This window comes from Notechis scutatus, chromosome 3, assembly GCF_049901735.1.
Source record: "Notechis scutatus isolate UNSWTSFEM ecotype Mainland chromosome 3, rNotScu1.2, whole genome shotgun sequence".
NCBI classification, from domain to species: domain Eukaryota; kingdom Metazoa; phylum Chordata; class Lepidosauria; order Squamata; family Elapidae; genus Notechis; species Notechis scutatus.
In genome coordinates, this window is record NC_142011.1 from 209,395,218 (window position 1) to 209,415,555 (window position 20,338).

Here is a 20,338-nt window from a genome sequence, read left to right on the forward strand (position 1 = left end):
GAAGCACTTCCCACCTAAAGGAGGAAGATCGTTAGAAGCCAGAATGGACAGGTGAGGGGAGAGAATGAGGAAGGGCTGTGGGTGGTCTCAGATCAAAGGACAAAAAAGAAAGAAGTGGTGCATCCTGTGCTTATTTTACAGATAAAACAGTACAGATGAACACGATGCTCAAAAGTTGGCCTTCTCTCTTTCATGCTGTCAAGCCTGGGTTTGAAATAAAGATTCAGATGGAGTAAAGATTTAATGAAAAGAAGGACATGGGGTGACATAATGGCAGTCTTTCAGTATCTAAGGGGCTGCCCCAAAGAAGAGGGAGTCAAGCTATTCTCCAAAGCACCTCAAGGCAGAAGCAACAGATGGAAACTCATCAAGGAGAGATGCAACTTGGAATTGAGGAGAAACTTCCTGACAGGGAGGACAATCAACCAGCGGAACTGCTGGCCTCATGAAGCTGTGAATGCTCCAACATTGGAAGTTTTTAAGAAGAGATTGGACAACCACTTGTATGAAATAATATAGGGTCTCCTGCTTGAACAAGGGGTTGGATTGAAGACCTCCAAGGTCCCTTCCAACTCTGTTATTCTATGTGTGATTCCTATTTGTGTTCATTACCTTTAAAGGCCCTTTGTGGCATGTGGTCCAGGTGATCTGAGGAAGGGTCTCACCTCACCCACGCTGGCAGAAGGGGTATCAGCAGATCCCTTCGGTCGAGGAATTGCCACTGATGGGGTCCAGAAGGGCCTTCTCTGCAGTGGCTCCCACCCTTGGGAAGATCCGCACCCACCCCCTTCCCTGCTGGAAGGGCCTGAAGACCTGGCTCTGCTGATTGGCTTGGGAGCCCAATGGGGGCAGGTCATACTGAAGCGGTTAGCGGACCTAATAGAAGATCCCAGATCCACCAGGCACTGGTTCTTTTTATCCATTGGAATGTTCATGTCAAGGTTTTAACTTTTTAATTCCCTATGTTTTGATATTTTAAATCTGTCATTTTTAATTTTGTTATCTATGGTATTGGAAGCCACCCAGAGTCGCTTGATAGTGAAATGGGTGGCATACAAATTTAATAAATAAATAACAAATCAGGTTCCAGAACGGAGCCCTTTCTCTAATTAATTTGGGCAAAAGTTGGCATGTTGTCAGGAAAACCATCTATAGGTAGTTCTCGACTTACGACCCCGCTTGAGCCCAACATTTCCATTGTTAAGCAAGGCAGCTGTTGAGTTCTGCCTCATTTTACAACTTGTTAGCCTGTTACTAAGTGAATCACTGAAGCTGTTAAGCGAATCATGCGGTCGTTTAGTCAACCTGGCTTTCCAATTGACTTTGCTTGTCAGATGCCAGCAGGGAAGGTCACAAAAGGGGAATTACATGACCCTGGGACAGTGCAACCGTCCTGAGTACGTGCCAGTTGCCAAGCTTGTGCATTTTGGTCATGTGACCAGCAGGGATGCTGCAACAGTCATAAATGTGAAAAATAGTCCTAAGTCACTTTTTTTTCAGTGCTTGTTGTAGCTTTGGAAGGTCACTAAAGGAATGTGCTGTGGCCTATCCAGCAGCCGAATCAGAGGAGGAGGAGGAGGCGTGGGAGTCATGGTCAGCATCAGGGCAACCTGGGACCTCTGAGGGGGAAGAGGGAATGGAGCTGGCAGAGAGAGAGAGAGGTGGAGACAGCCCTCAGATGGAGAGTCAACAGCCCCCAGGTCTGGAGGTGGCTGATGAGGAAGAGGAGGAACAGTGGGCCCAGTGCCTGATGCGCAGATGCACAGAAGGGAGAGGAGAGCAGTGGAAATCTATGGGCCGGTCCTTGGGACGGAAGAGCCACTGCTGCTAGCGAAGCCCCACCCTAGCTCTGGGGATACAAGGCAGGGGGCGCAGACAAATAGGTATAGCAGACAACTCTTCATGTCCCCTGCCAGATAGACCTCTTAGCCTTAGCGGTGAGAGAGAAACTTTTTGCCAAGGAGAGGAGAGCAGTGGAAATCTAGGGGCCGGTCCTCGGGACGGAAGAGCCACCACTGCTAGCGAAGCCCCACCCTAGCTCTGGGGATCAAAGGCAGGGGGACGGAGACGAATAGGTGTGGCAGGCAACTACTCCTCTCCTGCACGGATGGACTTGTTAGCCTGCAGTGAGAGAGACTTTGCTGGGGCTGCCACTGTTGACGCTCCTGATAAGAGAACAATTGCTTCAACTACGGAGGGTTTATCGTGTTTGGGGAGCTGGGTCAGGACAGAATGCTTGTAAGTGGAGGGCTGCCTGTACAACTGTGAGTGATGGACACTCACGAAATGTGCAACGCACAAAAGGAGGAAAGCGTGGGCTGTTTGTGCCAAAGGCAGGAACAGAAACTTCGGCAACTGTCCCCTGGAGGGCCAGGCCGTGGCAGCACGAAAGGCAGAGAGGGAGGAGGTGGACAGAACGTACCCCGGCCAAGTCTGGTTGGGCTCATAGAGGATGAGCAGGGTGGGCTCATAGTAGCCATACAGGAACTGCATGTCGATGATGTTCAACAGCTTCTCGTCCAGCTCCCTCACATCGATAATGTAGCTGGGCAGGAAGCTGGACTTCTGGCTGCAGAGAGGGAAGAAGAGGGAGCACAGCCATGAACAGGGTGCCAGAGACACCCTGGGGGAGGACACAAGGTGGCCCCTCCCAGGCAGACCATAGACAGCCACCCAGACTCAGAGCCTTAAGGGCCCCCAAACAGCCTCTCTCCAGCCTCAGGAGGCACTGGATTCCATCTCCCAAAACCAACTTAAAAAGCAGATTTAAAGAAGGAAGCAAACTGGTTGATGGGCCAGTCTTAACAGTTTGTTTGTTTATTGGGTTTGTTTATTAAACGCACTCTGAAATAAAGGAATACTCTACAGTTGTTAGTAAATGACTAAATGGCTCTAAACTTTGCCCAGCCAGTTGGAGTCTCATGCAAACTAATTCTAGCTTAATTTTCTTTCCTTTTTCTTTCCTGGGGCCATTAATTTCTTGATGTTACCATAGGTAATTTTGTATGACTAACAGCCATGTTGACTTATGACCAGATTGATTAAATTGTACACCACCCAGAGCTCCTTTCTGAGGGTGATTGATAGTTAAGCAGCGTGACAGAAATAAAATAATAAAATAATAAAACAAAACAAAACAAAATAAAAAATAACAAAATAAAATAAAACAACAAAATAATGGAATAAGATTAAAATAAATTTAATAAAATAAATTTAATAAAGTAAAATAATAATAAAATAAAATAAAATAAATAAAATAATTGAGCCGGGAATTACTGTCATAAATTGTGCCAGTTATTAAGTGGTTCGTCACAGGGATGCTCCCGATTTTACGATATTGTTTGAGTCCGTTGTTAAGCGAATCTTTTCTGCAATGAGCATTTTCCCCCCAGAAACCGTAAGAAAAAGCCGGTTCCAAGCAAAAAACACACTAAGTCACGGTCCCATGACAATGGGACACTGCAGACAGCCATAACCGGCTGCTGTTTTCCAGACATCCAAAATGCTCCCCTTACCCTTCGCCCACCACTCCTTCGTGCTCATCTGTCAGGGTGTCTCTGCGGAAGGGCAGGACCACCAGCCGCGTGCCGTAGATGAGCATGACGGCGCAGCGCCCGTCGGGATCCACCCGCACTTTGGGGATGTGGACGTTCTGCACGAAGCCGTCCTGAGGAAAGACACAAGCAAGCACCAACGGATTTATTTTTCATTTAGCCTATGGCCATGATGGCGACCCTATATGGCATGCGTCAATCTGTCTTCCAGTCCAACCGCCTGCTCAGGCAAGAGATACCACTTCAGAGAGTCGTCCAATCAATCGGAATAGAGCTGGAAGGGACCTGGGAGGTCTTCTAGTCCAGCCCCCTACTCTGGCAGGAAATCCTATACAGTTTCAGACAGATGGTTGTCCAGTCTCTTCTTGAAAACTTCCAGAGTTGGAGCATTCACAACTTCTAGAGTTCGACTGATTGATTATTCTAACTCTCAGGAAATTCCTCCTTAGTTCCAGGTTGCTTCTCTCCTTGATGAGTTTCCATCTGTTGCTCCTTCTCCTGCCTCTTCAGGTGCCTTGGAGAATAGCTTGACCCCCTCTTCTTCTTTGGGGAAGCCCCTCCGATATTGAAAGACTGCTATCATGTCACCCCTGACTAGTCTTGAGAAAAGAAGGACTTTTTTTAAAGTCTTGGGAAAACTTTTCCTCTCAACTGTCTTGTAGAGAGGTTCAGCTTCTCCCCAAAGTCCCCGGGGGGGCCTAACCATTCTACGCCATGCAGCCTCTTCATCTGATATCAGATTACAAACCTTCGGACTCCTACCTTCAGTTCCGGCTCTTCAAAGTAATGAAGGGAAAGCGTTTTCAGATCGTGGGTGCCAGGATCGTACTCAACCACCGAGAGCTGAGAGACAGGAAACAGGGAATTAAAAGACCACCCGTCTTTCGTTCCATTTCCTTCAAGGTAAGAATTTCAGAAGTCACGCAATTAATTCCTGCCAGGCAAAAATACCCTTGGGAGCCCATGAGGGATGGAAATGTTCTTAGAAAGACTCTATGTCCCTCAGAGTTCCTGTACTAGTGTGGATGGGAAGCACAGAAATCAGACAGACAGACAGACAGACAGATGATAGATGATATGATAGACAATATAGATAATAGATAACAGATAGATGATATGATAGATGATAGAGATGTAGACAGATGATAGATATGATAGATGATAGAGATGATATATAGATACCATAGATACCATAGATAGATAGATAGATAGATAGATAGATAGATAGATAGATACAAACAGAAGATAGACAGAGACAAAGTAGAATAGAAGATATAGATACAAATAGTAGATAGATAGATAGATAGATAGATAGATAGATAGATAGATAGATAGATAGATACAAATGGAAGATAGACAGAGACAAAGTAGAATAGAAGATATAGATACAAATAGTAGATAGATAGATAGATAGATAGATAGATAGATAGATAGATAGATAGATAGATAGATAGATACAAACAGAAGATAGACAGAGACAAAGTAGAATAGAAGATATAGATACAAATAGTAGATAGATAGATAGATAGATAGATAGATAGATAGATAGATAGATAGATAGATACAAATGGAAGATAGACAGAGACAAAGTAGAATAGAAGATATAGATACAAATAGTAGATAGATAGATAGATAGATAGATAGATAGATAGATAGATAGATAGATAGATACAAACAGAAGATAGACAGAGACAAAGTAGAATAGAAGATATAGATACAAATAGTAGATAGATAGATAGATAGATAGATAGATAGATAGATAGATAGATAGATACAAATGGAAGATAGACAGAGACAAAGTAGAATAGAAGATATAGATACAAATAGTAGATAGATAGATAGATAGATAGATAGATAGATAGATAGATAGATACAAATAGAAGATAGACAGAGACAAAGTAGAATAGAAGATATAGATACAAATAGTAGATAGATAGATAGATAGATAGATAGATAGATAGATAGATAGATACAAATAGAAGATAGACAGAGACAAAGTAGAATAGAAGATACAAATAGTAGATAGATAGATACTATAGATAGATACTATAGATAGATACTATAGATAGATAGATAGATAGATAGATATAGATAGATAGATAGATAGATAGATACAAACAGAAGATAGACAGAGACAAAGTAGAATAGAAGATATAGATACAAATAGTAGATAGATAGATAGATAGATAGATAGATAGATAGATAGATAGATAGATAGATAGATAGATAGATACAAATAGAAGATAGACAGAGACAAAGTAGAATAGAAGATATAGATACAAATAGTAGATAGATAGATACTATAGATAGATACTATAGATAGATACTATAGATAGATAGATAGATAGATAGATAGATAGATAGATAGATAGATAGATAGATAGATAGATAGATAGATAGATAATAAAAATACTCTGTAATTCATTTCTGAGCAAGAGCTCTTAAACCCTGGGGCTGCCCCCTCCCTCTTCCAGAAGCAGAGGTCTCCCAATAGCCTGGTTTATTCTGCCTCTCCTCCCCTACAGACACACACACACACACAGAGCCACAACTGACCTTGGCATCCTTGAAGCTGAGCAGGAGAGCGTCCCTTTTGGCCCCTGCGAGCTGCACACTGGCCATGGACATGACGTTCCCGAAGAAGGAGAAGGAGGCCACCAGCTCCAACTTCTCCCGGTGGCCTCTGCCTTCTGTGCAAGGAAAAGAATTAGAGCCACAGACACAGACAAGCAGAGGTTTCATATGGTCAGCCGCCCAGGGTTACTCCCTGCGGTAAGATGGGCGGCCACTTCATTGGATAAATAAATGTCACAAGTCAGAATCAGAACAGAGCTGGAAGGGACCTTGGAGATCTTCTAGTCCAACCCCCTGCTCAAGCCGGAGACCCTGTACCATTTCAGACAAATGGTTGTCCAATCTCTTTGAAGAGAGACTGTGCTGTGAAAAATAGGTTGACTACCCCTCCTCTTTGGGTGGGTCAATTTATTGGCAGCCCCTCAAATCTAGAATATTGCTATCATGTCCCCCTTGGGCCTTCTTTTCTCTAGAAGAATACAGGTAGTCCTTGACTTATAACAGTTCGTTTAGTGACCAAAGTTGCAACAGCACAGAAAAAAGGGGCCTAAGACAGTTGTAACATCCTTGGAGTCACATGATTTACGTTCAGACGCTTGGCAACCAATTCATATTGACGGTCCTGGGATCACGTGGTCCCCTTTTGCAACCTTCGGATGTGAAAAGTCAACAGGGAGGCCAGATTCACCTAACAACTGTGTGACAAACTTAACAACAGCAGCGATTCGCTGAACAACCGTGGCAAGGAAGGTCATAAAATGGGGCAAAACTCACTTAATAACAAAAATTGGGGACTCTCCATTGTGGTCATAAGTTGAGGACTACCTGTGTTTCAGCCCGTGCCCCCTGCAGCCTCTGAGTCCCCCATCAGCACGAAACAGAATTTCAGCAACTCTGGGGTTGCATCGGAGTACAAAGTGGATTCCAGGTTCTTCCCAGGGCAAAACCAGGGCCTCTGTAATACAGGTAGTCCTCAACTTACAAGGGTTCGTTTAGTGGCCGAAGTTACAATGTCATTGAAAAGAAGCGACTGGTGGCCGTTTTTCACACTGACGACCATTGCCGTATCCCCAGGGTCACGGGATCAAAATTCAGATGCTTGGCAACGGACTCGTATTTATGACGGTCGCTGCATTCGGGGGGGGGGGCGGCATTACATGATCCCCTTCTCTCGCCCTCTGACAAACAAAGTCAGCGTGGGAAGCCAGATTCGCTTAACGACCGTGGCAAGAAAAGTCGTAAAATGAGACAAAATGTACTTGACGATTGTCTCGCTTAACGATGGAAATTTCGGGCTTCATTGTGGTCGTAAGTCAAGGATACCTGTACAGGGACAGCCCTGGCGTAGTCCAGCCTTGAACCCCCCCCCAATCTCTCTCTCCACTCCATTTAACTGACCACAGATGCAAGATCGGGGTGTGAAGAGCATAGAGCTGAAGGAAGAAGAAGGGTGATGAGGACCCCCTCTAGCCAGCTGTCCCGACTTGTCTGCTCTGATGGACTCTGGCTCCCCCCGTGTCTTCAGTTCCGGGGTTTCTGGCCCCCTCCTTTTAATGGGTGACGATGCATGCAGCTGCACCTGAGACCCCCCTGAAGTGGGATGGAGTTTGCTTTGGAGGTTCAAGGGTCAGAAATTACTGGCTGCCCCCAAAGTTGATTGGCCCCCTCCCCACCATTCCTCAGTGGCTTCAGCAGAAGCAGCCAAGGGCCTTCAGACAAAAGGAAATTCCCAAAGGGCCGGTGGCTTTGGAAAGAGCATCCGTCCAGCTGAGTGGACACAAGCGGAGGGCGACAAGGTCGGGCAGCAAGTGTCCTTTGGAGCTGCTTCTTGGCCCCGAACCCCATTTCCCAGGATTCTCCTCCTGCAGCCCAGGTTCCCTCTCCCCACTCACCTGTGTTCCTGTCACTTTTGGTGGTGCTCTAGAAGAGAAGAGACGCATCATCAGTGCTGCAGGCTCACAACCGCAGCCACACCAGCCTCCTGCCTTCCCTCCCCGCCACAGCTCTGCCCAGACATTAACAGGTTAGGGCCATGATGGCGAACCTATGGCACACAAACCACAGGTGGCACACGGAGCCATTTGTGCCGGCACACGAGCTGCAGGCAAACTTACCTCACTGCACATGAGCGCGCCTCACAGCTGATTTTCGGCCGGTTTGAGGCCTTTTTCTGCCTCCCAGAGGCTTGAGGAAGGCTTCTGCAGGCTTCTGCAAGCTTTGCAGGCTGAAAACTAGGCCCGTTTTGTCACTTCCGGTATTTTCGGAAAAAGAGGAAATGACGCAACGGGCCTGGTTTTCAGCCTACAAAGCTTGCAGAAGCCTGCAGAAGCCTCCTCAAGCCTCTGGGAGCGGAAACCTCAAACCGACCAAAAATCAGCTGTGAGGCACAATGCAGGTGTGTGGGGGTGGCGGGGGTGTGGATTGCGCATGCAAGTATAGGGGGCATGGGGGTGCGCCCATTGCTTTCTGGATGCTGGCACGTGAGCGCGAGAGTGCAAGCGCGCACACAATTTTTGGCACAGGAGCCCAGAAAGGTTAGCCACCACTGGGTTAGGGAGAAAGCTGGAAACCTCACTGTACAGGTCATCTTCACTTACCAACTATCTGTTTTAGTAAGCATACCAACTTAAAAAGGAGATTTGCAACTGGTCCTTCAATGTGTGTGGTTTTTGCGGTGTTCCCCACACAGTCATGTGATCGTGACCCAGGTGCTTGGCAAGTGGCACACATTTAGGACGGTGTACCCTCAATCGCAACGCCCAGCTTGACCACTTCAGTTCCAGGTTCACTATTTGAGAAGGTTCACACAACACCATTCTCCCTCAAAGGCATTCACACGATGGGGATGCACAGAGGCAGTGAACCTTCCTCGATTCCTCAACCAACGAGTTAACCCCTATAAGCATGGGATTTGTAGTACCTCAGAGTCATGGTTGAGCCGGTAAACATACAGCTGCGAGGTTCCCGCCATCACCAAGTTACGTTCGGAGTTATTGAAGAAGTTGCAGTACATGGAGAATTCCAGCCCTGTGGGAGGGTGGGCTTGCTTGTATACGGCGTACATCTTGGCCCCCTCCCTAAAGGGGAAAAAACAACAACTCAGGGAGAGGAAGCTACAAAGGAACGGAGTCTCCATGCGTCTGGAAGGTCTCGGGTGGGGGAAACTTAGCGAGTGACGCTTGTTCTGACCATTGCCCAGCTGGACTACTGCAAATTCCTCTGCATGGGGCTGCCCTTAAGGCCACTTGGATACTACACTCAGTGCAAAATGTCTATGGATATTCTCAATCATTCCAGTCCTGCTTGTGCCAAAGCTGTTGTTTTCCAAAAAGCAATTGGACTTTATTGCTTTTTTCCCCCCTTGAAAATGTTTTGCTTTTCATCCAAGAAGCTTTTTCAGTTCTGACCGAATGGTGGAGGGTGGGGGGAATGGATTATAAGAAATAAAACAATATAAAAAAATAATCCTTCCATTCCCCACCAGTCGGTTAGAACTGAAGAAGCTTCTTGGATGAGAAGCAAAATGTTAAAAAACAACAACAACAAAGAAGTCCAGTTGACTTTTTGAAAAAGCGTCTTTGGGTCAATGCAAAATGCAGCAGTCCAGTAGGGTTCAAGTGCTGGTTTTAGCCTACAATGCCCAACAAGGCCTGGAGGTAGACCAGTTCCTTCACCAGATGGGCCCACCCAATGGAAGCACGTCAGGAGAAGCTACTGGTTGTTGTCCCTTCCACATCAGATGACCTACAAGGTCCCTTCCAACTCTGTTCATCTGTATCTATTAGAGAGGGAAGAGATGGCCCCATATTAGAAAATCACTTAGCAGGGTGTCCCACTGATCTTGAAGCAGATGGGCTGTTAACAAAGGGAAAATATAAACCGACAAAGGTCTGCAGAGATTCTCATTCATCATCCAGGTCACGGTTGTCCCAAAAGGAAAACAAACCCAAAGGCAACTGGACTTTTTTTTTTGGAAAGTGTTTAGCTTCTCATCCAAAAAGCTTCTTTAGTTCTATCTGATCGGTGGGGAATGAAAAGCTGCCCCCCACTTTCTTCTTTGTATTCTTTTCAACCCAGAAGGCTGCAAAGAATATAAATCCTTCCATTTTTCACCGGTCAGTGACAACCGAGGAAGCTTCTTGGGTGAAAAGACAAATGTTTTCAAAGAAACAACGAAGTCCCGTTGCCTTTTGGAAAAAGCACCTTTGGGATAAATCACCATCCAACCAACCAAATGATGAATGTATCTTTTCTTTTATGTACCCTGAGAGCATTTGCGCCAAGACAGATTCCTTGTGTGTCCAACCACACTTGGCCAATAAAAGAATTCTATTCTTTCTTTCTTTTCTTTCTCTCTCTCGCTTTCTTTTATTCTTTTCTATCTACCTACCTACCTATCATCTATCTATCTGATTTGATTGCTTATTGTACTATGACTATTAAGCGATGTACCTTATGATTCTTGACTCTTGATGAATGCATCTTTTCTTTTATGTTTACTGAGAGCATTTGCACCAAGACAAATTCCTTGTGTGTCCAATCACAAATTTTCATTTTAATGCATGCCGATTAGTGTACATTCAAAGTGACCGTAAAGTTATTCTAAGTCTTAGTTAAGGAACCGAATTAACCCCTTTGGGGAGTTCACAGGAGGCCCTCAATCGAAATAACTGGAGTTTGTGTTAAAATATACCTTGAACTTAAAACTTTTAAGGATTAGAAATTGTGGGGATTTTGAGACATAATCCCGAGATTGACTAACTTTTGTTAATATTTGGTAGTTCTAGATATTTGGGATATTGAAAGTATGGTGGAATAATGAGTAATTTTAAAAATATTAAGTAGAAGTGACTTAATAGGGGACAATAAATACATGGTTGAAAAGAAACGTTATTTATGCTTAAATGGATTAATGGAAAAAATGAGAAAGAACTATAAAGAGAGAATAATATTGTCGAAGTTGGAAGATTAGGATTATATTTGTGTTAGCATTGCTTTAAAAGGACGTTGATCCAGTCAATACATTTTCCACAAAATACGTATGGTGTGAAAGAAAAACTGTAAATAAAACATGAATTATATATATATATATATATATTGGGCTCAGCACCATAGGTGCAAAGCAGGGGTGAGAGAAGGGGAGGGTGGGGCGGAGAGTTCACACGTGCTAATCGCGGGTATTTAAACCCGGGTTCATCAATGAATCAGGAACCTTCTTTGCGGAACCCCCGCGAGGGCGCCCCAGAGCATGTACAGAGTGCCTTTTCTTGCCTCCGAGGGGGGAAATATGACCGAAAAGAGGGGATTCTGTCAACAAGAGAGCACGATAAAGCCTCCACCCACCCCCAGCCCGACACCCCAGCCCGCCAAAACCGTCGGGCGCAACATTTACCTCAGAGCCCCTCACCGGCGGGAGCAGCGGGAAAAGCACTCCGGACGGAAAACGCGCCGGCCGGAACCCTCGGCGCGGCCACGGAACAAAGAAGCAGCATCGAGAGGGGAGGCTAGAGCGGAGCGAGGGGGAAGGGGCGTAGCCACGAGCCCGGAGGGGGAGAAAAGGCGGCGGGGACCAGAGGAAGGGCGGAGATTGAGGCGCCCGCGGGGTGGCTTCGGTTCGCTCCGTCTCATTGGGCAACGGGAAAGGAAAAGCCGTCCAATGGGGATGGGTGATTGCTGCGATGGAGGACTTCAAATCCCAGAAGGCCTTGTCACGCATGTGCAGTGACGCAGAAGTCGAATAAGTTAGAATATGGCTGTGCAAACTTGGCTCCTTGAAGACTTGGTGGACTTCAACTCCCAGAATTCCCTAGGCAGCGCATGCGCTGCCTGGGGAATTCTGGGAGTTGGAAGTCCACCAGTCTTCCAAGTGGTCAAATTCGAACAGCTCTGTTTTGGAATGAAGGCAGGAAGGCACCAGGCTGGGTAGCAGGTTCGAGTCTCCTGCCTGAAAAGCTGCATTGGGGCTGGAGCAACTCTGTCCATGGAGTTAGTTCGACCCTGAGAAGGACACCCGTCTCCAGAAATGACTTTCCTTTCATTTGAAATTTATTGTCACATCCTAAAGTGCTTCTGAGCATGTGCAGAGTGTTTTTGCTTTGCCCCCCCCCAAAAAAAATTGAGGCCCAGGCAATAATAGGATGCAGGATGAGACCCCCAGGATGTCTGTCCTGGTGGCCTCTTTTCCCACCAAGGCTGCATCGGGGAAAACCACCACCCAGAGGCAAAGCGTCCCCCAGAGGAAGCAATTGGGTGACGGGGAAAAGGTACAGAAAGGGCAACCCCACACAAAATGTTACTATGGTAAGGTAACATCATCAGGGCTAGAAAGGAGGAGGGGGAGAAGGAGGAGGAGGAGGAGGAGAAGAAGAAAGAAGAAGAGGAGGAGGAGGAGGAGGAGGAGGAGGAGAAGGGGAAGGGGAAGGGGAAGAGGAAGAGGAAGAAGAAGAAGAAGAAGAAGAAGAAGAAGAAGAAGAAGAAGAAGAAGAAGAAGAAGAAGAAGAAGAAGAAGAAGAAGAAGAAGAAGAAGAAGAAGAAGAAGAAGAAGAAGAAGAAGAAGAAGAAGAAGAAGAAGAAGAAGAAGAAGAAGAAGAAGAAGAAGAAGAAAGAAAAGGTCCTTGGTGTTCTCTGAGCTTGGTGGTTTTCTTGTAGACGTTTCATGACCCAACTAGGGAACATCAGTGCTAGAAGGGAGTGGGGTTTGCAGGAAGAGGAGGAGGGGGTCCTTCATGCTCTCTGAGCTTGGTGATTTTGTCGCAGACATTTCAACAAAAGATGTTCAACTATGGAACATCAGCAGTGCTAGAAGGGAGAGGGGGTATGTGGAGGAGGGTAAAGCTTGGTGGTTCTCTTGCAGGTGTTTCATTACCTAACCAGGTAACATCATCAGTGCTGGAAGAGAGTAGAGTTTGTGGAGAGGAGGAGGATGGGTCCATTTTGCTCTCTGGTTTGTGGTTTTTTTTCTTGCAGATGTTTCGTGACCCAGCTAGGTAACATCGTCAGTGCTAGGTAGCTGATTAGGTCATGAAATGTCTGCAAGAAAACAAGCACAGAGACCGCCAAGGACCCCTCATGACAGTTCAGCAAAGCTTGTATTTTCACCCTCCCCCACCCCCGTTTGGGAGAGGATGAGGGGCTTCTCAATTTTAGGCTCCCTCCTGTTCTGACCCAAACCCTTTTCCAATAAGACAAACAATAACCAAAGGGAACAGAAACCTTTTAATGATTCTTACGAATCCCCGGTTAAAAGGCTGCTGCAAACTAACTTTGATAAGCACGAGCCTCGCCAAAACTGTGCAAGGCTGCCAAGAATAACAGATAAGAAATATTTTACAACACAAAGAGTCTTCAAATACAAACTCAGGATACTGGAATGTCCACAAGGCTGAGTTTCAAAACGTCTTTGCTTCCTGCAGAGAACGTCCGATTCACAGCTGGCTTTTATCTTCTTGAAGGAGGGGCCATTACATTGCAACTCCTGAGTCGCCCATGCTGCTGCAACTGCTCTTTCCTGTGAGCAACCCTGCACGCACACGCACTTGGCACAGGCTCCTTGGGAACCTCCTCATCACTGCTGCCAGCCCCCACCGTCTCTGAAGGCAGCAGTCCACTCCCTAATGGTCCTGGCCCCTCATCTAATCCTCAGCCGTCCGCACCTACTGCTGGCTAACCACAACACATCCTTTGAAATCGGTTCAACTACCGATTCAGTGAACCAGATGTAAATTTAACACCCGGTTCACCCAAACCGGCTGGATCCCAACCCCTGGCCCCATCCTCTCCCAAACATCTGTCTTGACCACTTTTCCCAGATTCCTGCCCTGTTCAAACACACACACACACACTTTTTTTGGTGTGAAATGCTTAGAATCCATAGGTTTTATTTAACAACGATAACACATGATACATAAAAATTACCCGAGATGTAAGTCCGCAGCCCACCACCTGCCCATGAGACCTGAAGTAGTGTTAAGATTGCTCCAATACTTGTAGTGTGTGTTTTCCTACCACTGAATAGCCACAACCCCTCGCCCCTGATTCTCCCCCCCCTCCATTCCAAATTGGACTGTATACACAGGTACTCCTTGACTTATGACCACAATTGAGCCCAACATTGATGTGGTTTGATAAAAAAAGGTGGTGAGATTTACTCCATTGTATGACCTACCTTGCAGGAGATGCTAAGGGGAATCAGTACAATTGTGATGAACACGGTTGTTAAGCAGGGGTGGGATTCAAATTTCTTAACAACTGGTTCTGTGGGTGTGGCCTAATTTGTGGGTGTGGCTTGGTGGTCGCGTGATTGGCTGGGCATGGCTTGTATGTAAATATTGTAAATATGTATGTAAATATTGGATTTTTTTTATTTAAAAAAAAGAGCAACTTTTACCCAAAATCAGGCAAAGCGGGCAGGCAGAATCACAGATTCACTCAGAGATCTACCTTTCTGCAATCTGCTACCTGAGTCTGCACTGAAAAATAGAAGCTTCAGTCCTAAAGAAGGTTCACCTCTGTTCTCAGGCCACTTCTCCCCCACCTCCACAGCCCCCTGTATACCACCCCTGACTGGGCCTCAGTAAAGCCTCCTGGGTGAAGTCGAAGCAGTACAACAGCGATTTAGATTAACTAGAAAGCAAGAAATCCGATGACTTCCTGCTTTCTAGCTAATCTAACTTGGGCAGCGCAGCTGATAGTCGGAACAGCTGATCGTCGGGGGGGGAAAAGGCAAAATAGCAACTTACCAAAAATTAGCACGACGCAGGCAAGTTGGATGGTGTGCATGCAAGATAAGGGGTGTTTTCAGGGCTGCTCTGACTTCAAACGGTCACTAAACAGAGGATGGTGTAAGTCGAGAACTCTTGGGCAGGGGGGTTGGGCTAGATGACCTACAAGGTCCCTTCCAACTCTGTTAATCTGCACCTAACTACCTGTATACCTCTGAACTGGGTTTGTAATTCAGCCTCCCTCTTTAATCGCTGATCCCTGGCGATGTTTGCGAGGTCAGGATAAATACACAAGATGGTCAAAGCTGCCTGTCAGTGCCAACTCTAGTGGGCTCCATCGATGCCAACTACCTAGTAGTTATTTTGGACATGGGTTGCCACACAACTGGCAGGTTTCACACCCTCTCTAGGAGGCACTAAAGTAGGGGTCCCCAAACTTGGCCACTTTAAGGGGGATTGATTAAATGATGTATAAGCTATAGGGGTGGCACACTCAAATTGGTAATTGTAGGGAATACCTTTTTATTTTTTTTTTGAAATGTTTGAATTGAGAAGGAATTTTTGAAATGATGAAATAAGAATATGCGATGAAATTGAAAACCTGACAGATAAAATCATAAAGCACAATGAATCTGAAGATAGGAGAGTTATTTAAAATTTAAGGAAATAGGTTATGAAATGAATTGAAAATTGATGATATCAGCTGGGGGAAAGTATTTGAGAAAAACAATAGGAAATATGTACGGTAATGATAAGATATGAAATGAAATGTGAAAGATGGGTATGTAATCAAAGTCATGTTTGTATGTAAATGTAATAACCTGGAATTAGGCTGTTCACTAAAAAAAATATGTTTTTCAAATGTGGAAAACTGAAATAAAATTTTATTTAAAAAAACCAAAAAAAGACTTGAGGACTTCCAACTCCCAAAATTCTCCAGCCAGCTGGGAGCTGAAAGGGGCCAAGTTTGGGGACCTCTGCACTAAAGTGGAGGTAGCTGTTGTAGTATGCAATGTGTCCTTACTCCTGCGGGCTTCTATGTGCACTTGGAGGTGCAAAACTGATGTTGAGGCTCTGTACCACGAGTTCCTGGTATCTCCAAGGTGTATGGGTGCGTTTGTGTTGTGTGTGTAATTTACACAGCTGGCACTACTGCACAAAAGTATCTCAGTCGTACATTGGTCTTCACCAGATCAATCTCCAGGGGGGAATTTTTTTTTTAATAAGCTTCCTCAATTGGGGGTGTGCAAAGGATAAACACAGAGCATAGAACCATAGGGTTGGAAGGGACCTTGGAGGTCTTCTAGTCCAACCCCCTGCTTAGGCAGGAAATCCCATACCATTTCAAACAAACGGCTGTCCAATCTCTTCTTAAAAGCTTCCAGGGTTGGAGCATTTACAACTTCTGGAGGCAAGTTGTTCCACTGATTAACTGTTCTCACTGTCCGGAAATTTCTCCTTAGTTCTAGGTTGCTTCTCTCTTTGATTATTTTCCATCCATTGCTCCTTGTGTTTTGGACAATAGGTTGACCTTCTCCACATATTGGAACACTGCTATCATGTCACCCCTAATCTGTCTCTTTATTAGTTTAAACATACTTATTTCTCTAGGTATATTATATTATACCTAGTGTGTATATGCAGGTTTTTTTAAATAGGAAAGTTATTCACTTCCCTTGCTTAATTCTCTTTGCAATACAGCAGTGTTGCATTGCAAATACGATGAATTCAAATGATCTGGCTAATATTTTTTTTTCCACATTCTATGCCTCTGGATGAACTGAAAAAGAAGGGGTTTGTTTTCAGTTGTCTGAAAACCTACACCGCAATCAGGGTCCGAATAAGAAAAGCAGAATTGGAAGGAGTGCAGTTTGGTCCAAATTCTGGTGTCAAATTTTAAGTATCACGGAAGGGGTGTTTTACGTGTGTGTCTGAAAAAAAAACGGACTCTGCACCTTCAGAAGAAATGCTGAGGAAGAGGAGGAGGAGGAAGAGGAAGAGGAGGAAGAGGAAGAGGAGGAGGAAGACAGTAGTGTCCTGGGTGCTCTCTGGGCTTGGTGGTTTTCTTGCAAATGTTTCATGACCCAACTAAGAAATATCATCAGTGCTAGAAGGGAGTGGGGTTTTTGGAGAGGAGGAGGAGGAGGAGGAGGAAGAGGAGGAGAGGAGGAGGAAGAAGAAGAAGAAGAGGAGGAGGAAGAAGAAGAAGAGGAGGAGGAGGAGGAGGAGGAGGACTGTGGGGTCCTGGGTGCTCTCTGAGCTTGGTGGTTTTCTTGCAAATGTTTCATGACCCAACTAAGAAATATCATCAGTGCTAGAAGGGAGTGGGGTTTGTGGAGAGGAGGAGGAGGAGGAGGAGGAAGAGGAGGAGAGGAGGAGGAAAGAAGAAGAGGAGGAGGAGGAGGAAGAAGAAGAGGAGGAGGAGGACTGTGGGGTCCTCTCTGAACTTGGTGGTTTTTTTGCAAATGTTTCATGACCCAACTAAGAAATATCATCAGTGCTACAAGGGAGTGGGGTTTGTGGAGAGGAGGAGGGGGAGGAGGAAGAGGAGGAGAGGAGGAGAAAGAAGAAGAGGAGGAGGAGGAGGAAGAAGAAGAAGAAGAGGAGGAGGAGGAGGAGGAGGACTGTGGGGTTCTTGGTGCTCTCTGAGCTTGGTGGTTTTCTTGCAAATGTTTCATGACCCAACTAAGAAATATCATCAGTGTAGAAGGGAGTGGGGTTTGTGGAGAGGAGGAGGAGGAAGAGGAGGAGAGGAGGAGGAAGAAGAAGAAGAGGAGGAGGAGGAGGAGGAGGAGGAAGAAGAGGAGGAGGAGGAGGACTGTGGGGTTCTTGGTGCTCTCTGAGCTTGGTGGTTTTCTTGCAAATGTTTCATGACGCAATTAGGCAACATCATCAGTGCTAGAAGGAAGAGCGATTTCTGGAGAGGGGGAGGAGGAGGAGGAGGAGGAGGAGGAGGAGGAAGATAGGTGTATCTATGTGTCTGAACAAGAATAACAATTTAATAAATACAATAAATAGGAGGCGAAGGCAGGATAAACATCCTTCCAAGGTGTGCTGGTGTAAAAATTGAAACTGGCCAGGTGGACCCTGGAGATGCCCCCAAAGAGAATGGCTCAGTGTCCACCGACTCAAGACAGCCCAGAGAGAGGAAATTTGAACCCAGGGCCGAACTTTCCTTTCTGTCCACTGCGGTGGACTGGTCTTCAGGTGGCCGTGGCGGCTTCTTCCTTCTTCGGCCCTCAGGACTCAGGCCGTGTCTGAGAGGGATTTTGGGGCAAGAGGTCAGGGAAGGTGAGCTGGACGGCCGAGCCTCAGAGGAAGCCTGACAGGTGTGTGTGCCTCCCCTGGCAGCTGGTGGGTCTGGCTGTGCCCCCCACCCCCCAAACACCGCAGCCCCGATTTTCTGGCCCCGATTTGGCCGTGCCTGCTGGGGTGGGTGGTGGTGGCAGGGGATGTTGGGGGGGGGGGCGAGGGGGGGTTGCAGTTTAAAGGGTGATATTCTCCTCGAAGAGGGAAAGCACCAGAAGGATCGCCCAGCCGGACAGGAGGCCCAGGTTCTGCAGGGCGAAAAGCAACCAGGGACGTTTGTCCTTCACGTTCATCAGGGCCGGAAGCTGCAGGGAGAGCAGAGCGAGAAAGCGAGCGTGGTCATACGTGGTCAGAGGGAGTCCTCGAATTTACGACGGTTCGAAGTTACAACGGCACCGGGGAAAAAAAGGTGGACTTTGGGCCAATCCACAGGAGATGGGGAGTTCTAGTCCTATCTTAAGCCTGAGCTAGGTAACTTTGGGGCCAATCCACAGGAGGTGGTGAGTTCTAGTTCCGCCTCGGGCACGAAAGCCAGCTGGGTGACTTTGGGCCAATGCTTTTCAGCCTGATCTACTTCACAGGGTTGTTGTAGGGGGAGAAAGGCAGAGAAAGGCTGCATTAGGCAGGTTCGCTGCTTTGAGTTATTTATAAATAATACTAAAGGTGGGATATAAAGAAATAATTTCCCCATCTCCCGCTCTTCCAATGTAGACTGGAAGACCCTTCCATTCTTCCATTGCTTTGGTGAACTCCCTACTATTCATTTATTCCACAAGGAGTAACCCTCAGGGAACCTCCGGATTTGCGTTCTAGTTACCCCGGTTCTAAGACTCCTTTTCCACCCCTTTGGGGTTCCAACCTCCATAACTCCCAGCCTTGGCCCAGCAACTCCTCCACAGAGCCAGAGGCCCAGAGACCCCGGCGTGGAGGGGGCCACTTACCATATCGCACAAGGCCACGTAGAGGAAGAGGCCCGTGGCCACCGTGAAGATCCATGCCTCGAACTCCTCCCCGGTGCTGACCGACAGGGCGATGTAGAGCCCGAGGAAGGCCGTGAGGGCGCTCACGAAGTTGAGTAGAAGGGCCCTCTTGACGCTCAGGCCGGCGTGGAGCAGGGCTGCGAAGTCTCCTGCGGGTGGGGTGGTAGAAGGGGGGGCAGTGAGAAAAGGGGAGGGCTTGCCCCCCAGGGCTGGCCAACACCTCTGGCCAACGCTGAGGGTTGCACCCCGTTCTTGGAATTCGGGAGTCCCCATTTCCAATGGGTTAGCCCTGATAACGTTACTTAGCTGGGTTGTGAAATGTCTGCAAGGGAACAGCCAGGCTCAGAGAGAAGGGGAGGGAGGGAGGGAGATGTGGGTGAAGAAGGGAAGGGAAGAGAGGGAAGGAGGGAGAAAGGGAGGGAAGCACGGTGAGCAGGAAGGAGGAAGGAAGAATTGGAGGTGAAGAAGGGAAGGGAAGGGAGGAAGGAAGGGAGGAGGAGGAAGGAGGGAAGAAATTGGGCATGAAGAAGGAGAGGGAAGGGAGGAAGGGAGGGAGGGAGGAAAGGAGGAAGGGAAGAAAGATGTAGGAGGGAAGGGAGGGAGGGAAGAAATGGGTGAAGAAGGGGAGGGAAGGGGAGGGAGAAAGGGGAGGGAGGGAGGGAGAGGGGAGGAAAGGGAAGGAAGGAATAAAAGGTGGGTGGAGAAGGGGAGGAGAGGAGAGGAAAGGGAAGTATGGAGAAAGTGGAAGGAGGCAGGGAGGGACGGAAGGAGGAAAGGAGGAAGGAAGGAAATTGTGAGTGAAGAAGGGAGGAAATGAAGGGAAGAAGGAAGGAAGGAAATTGGGAGTGAAGAAGGGGAGGGAAATGAAGGGAAGAAGGAAGGAAGGAAATTTGAAGAAGGGAAGGGAAAGGGAAGAAGGAGGGAGAGGGAGAGGAAAAGGAAGGACGGGACGAAAGGTGGGGGGTGGGGAAGGGGACCATCCCCCAGCCCCCTCCGAGCCCTTTGCTGCCCACCTAGCTCGTGGGGCAGTTCGTGGCACAGGACCGCCAGGGACGTGGCCAGCCCCGTCTTCCAGGAGGAGGAGAAGGCCGCTCCGATGGCCAGGCCGTCCGCAAAATTGTGGATGGCGTCCCCAATGGTGATCATGTAGGGCAGCATGCGGAGTTCTGTGGGGCGAGAGAAGGGAAGGAGGGGGTTGTAG

General features: G+C 47.0%; 2 protein-coding genes across 6 annotated transcripts in view; both read right to left on the reverse strand.

Moving 5' to 3' along the window:
- CPSF1 (cleavage and polyadenylation specific factor 1) overlaps positions 1-11,649 on the reverse strand; it is a 45,088-nt gene extending 33,439 nt beyond the window's left edge. For 2 of the 4 annotated variants that reach the window (XM_087958912.1, XM_087958911.1), the window contains exons 1-7: positions 11,521-11,649; positions 9,049-9,205; positions 8,021-8,048; positions 6,111-6,241; positions 4,317-4,397; positions 3,516-3,667; positions 2,423-2,569 (exon numbers count right to left, since the gene is read on the reverse strand). In XM_087958912.1, coding sequence (XP_087815038.1) covers positions 2,423-2,569; positions 3,516-3,667; positions 4,317-4,397; positions 6,111-6,241; positions 8,021-8,048; positions 9,049-9,192 — 683 coding nt within the window. In that variant the 5' untranslated portion in view covers positions 9,193-9,205; positions 11,521-11,649. Of the gene's footprint in view, positions 1-2,422; positions 2,570-3,515; positions 3,668-4,316; positions 4,398-6,110; positions 6,245-8,020; positions 8,049-9,048; positions 9,206-11,520 lie in introns of all 4 variants that reach the window. The other 2 variants (XM_087958910.1, XM_087958909.1) reach the window with 1 other exon arrangement.
- Positions 11,650-18,326: 6,677 nt separating this feature from the next.
- Positions 18,327-20,338, reverse strand: part of SLC39A4 (solute carrier family 39 member 4) — a 32,465-nt gene continuing 30,453 nt past the window's right edge. For both annotated transcript variants that reach the window (XR_015748311.1, XM_087958919.1), the window contains 3 exons: positions 20,151-20,303; positions 19,099-19,286; positions 18,327-18,462 (listed from right to left, as the gene is read on the reverse strand). Coding sequence is in view for 1 of the 2 variants with exons in the window: in XM_087958919.1 (XP_087815045.1) it covers positions 18,334-18,462; positions 19,099-19,286; positions 20,151-20,303 (470 nt within the window). In the remaining variant the exon portion in view is untranslated. The remainder of the gene's footprint in view (positions 18,463-19,098; positions 19,287-20,150; positions 20,304-20,338) is intronic.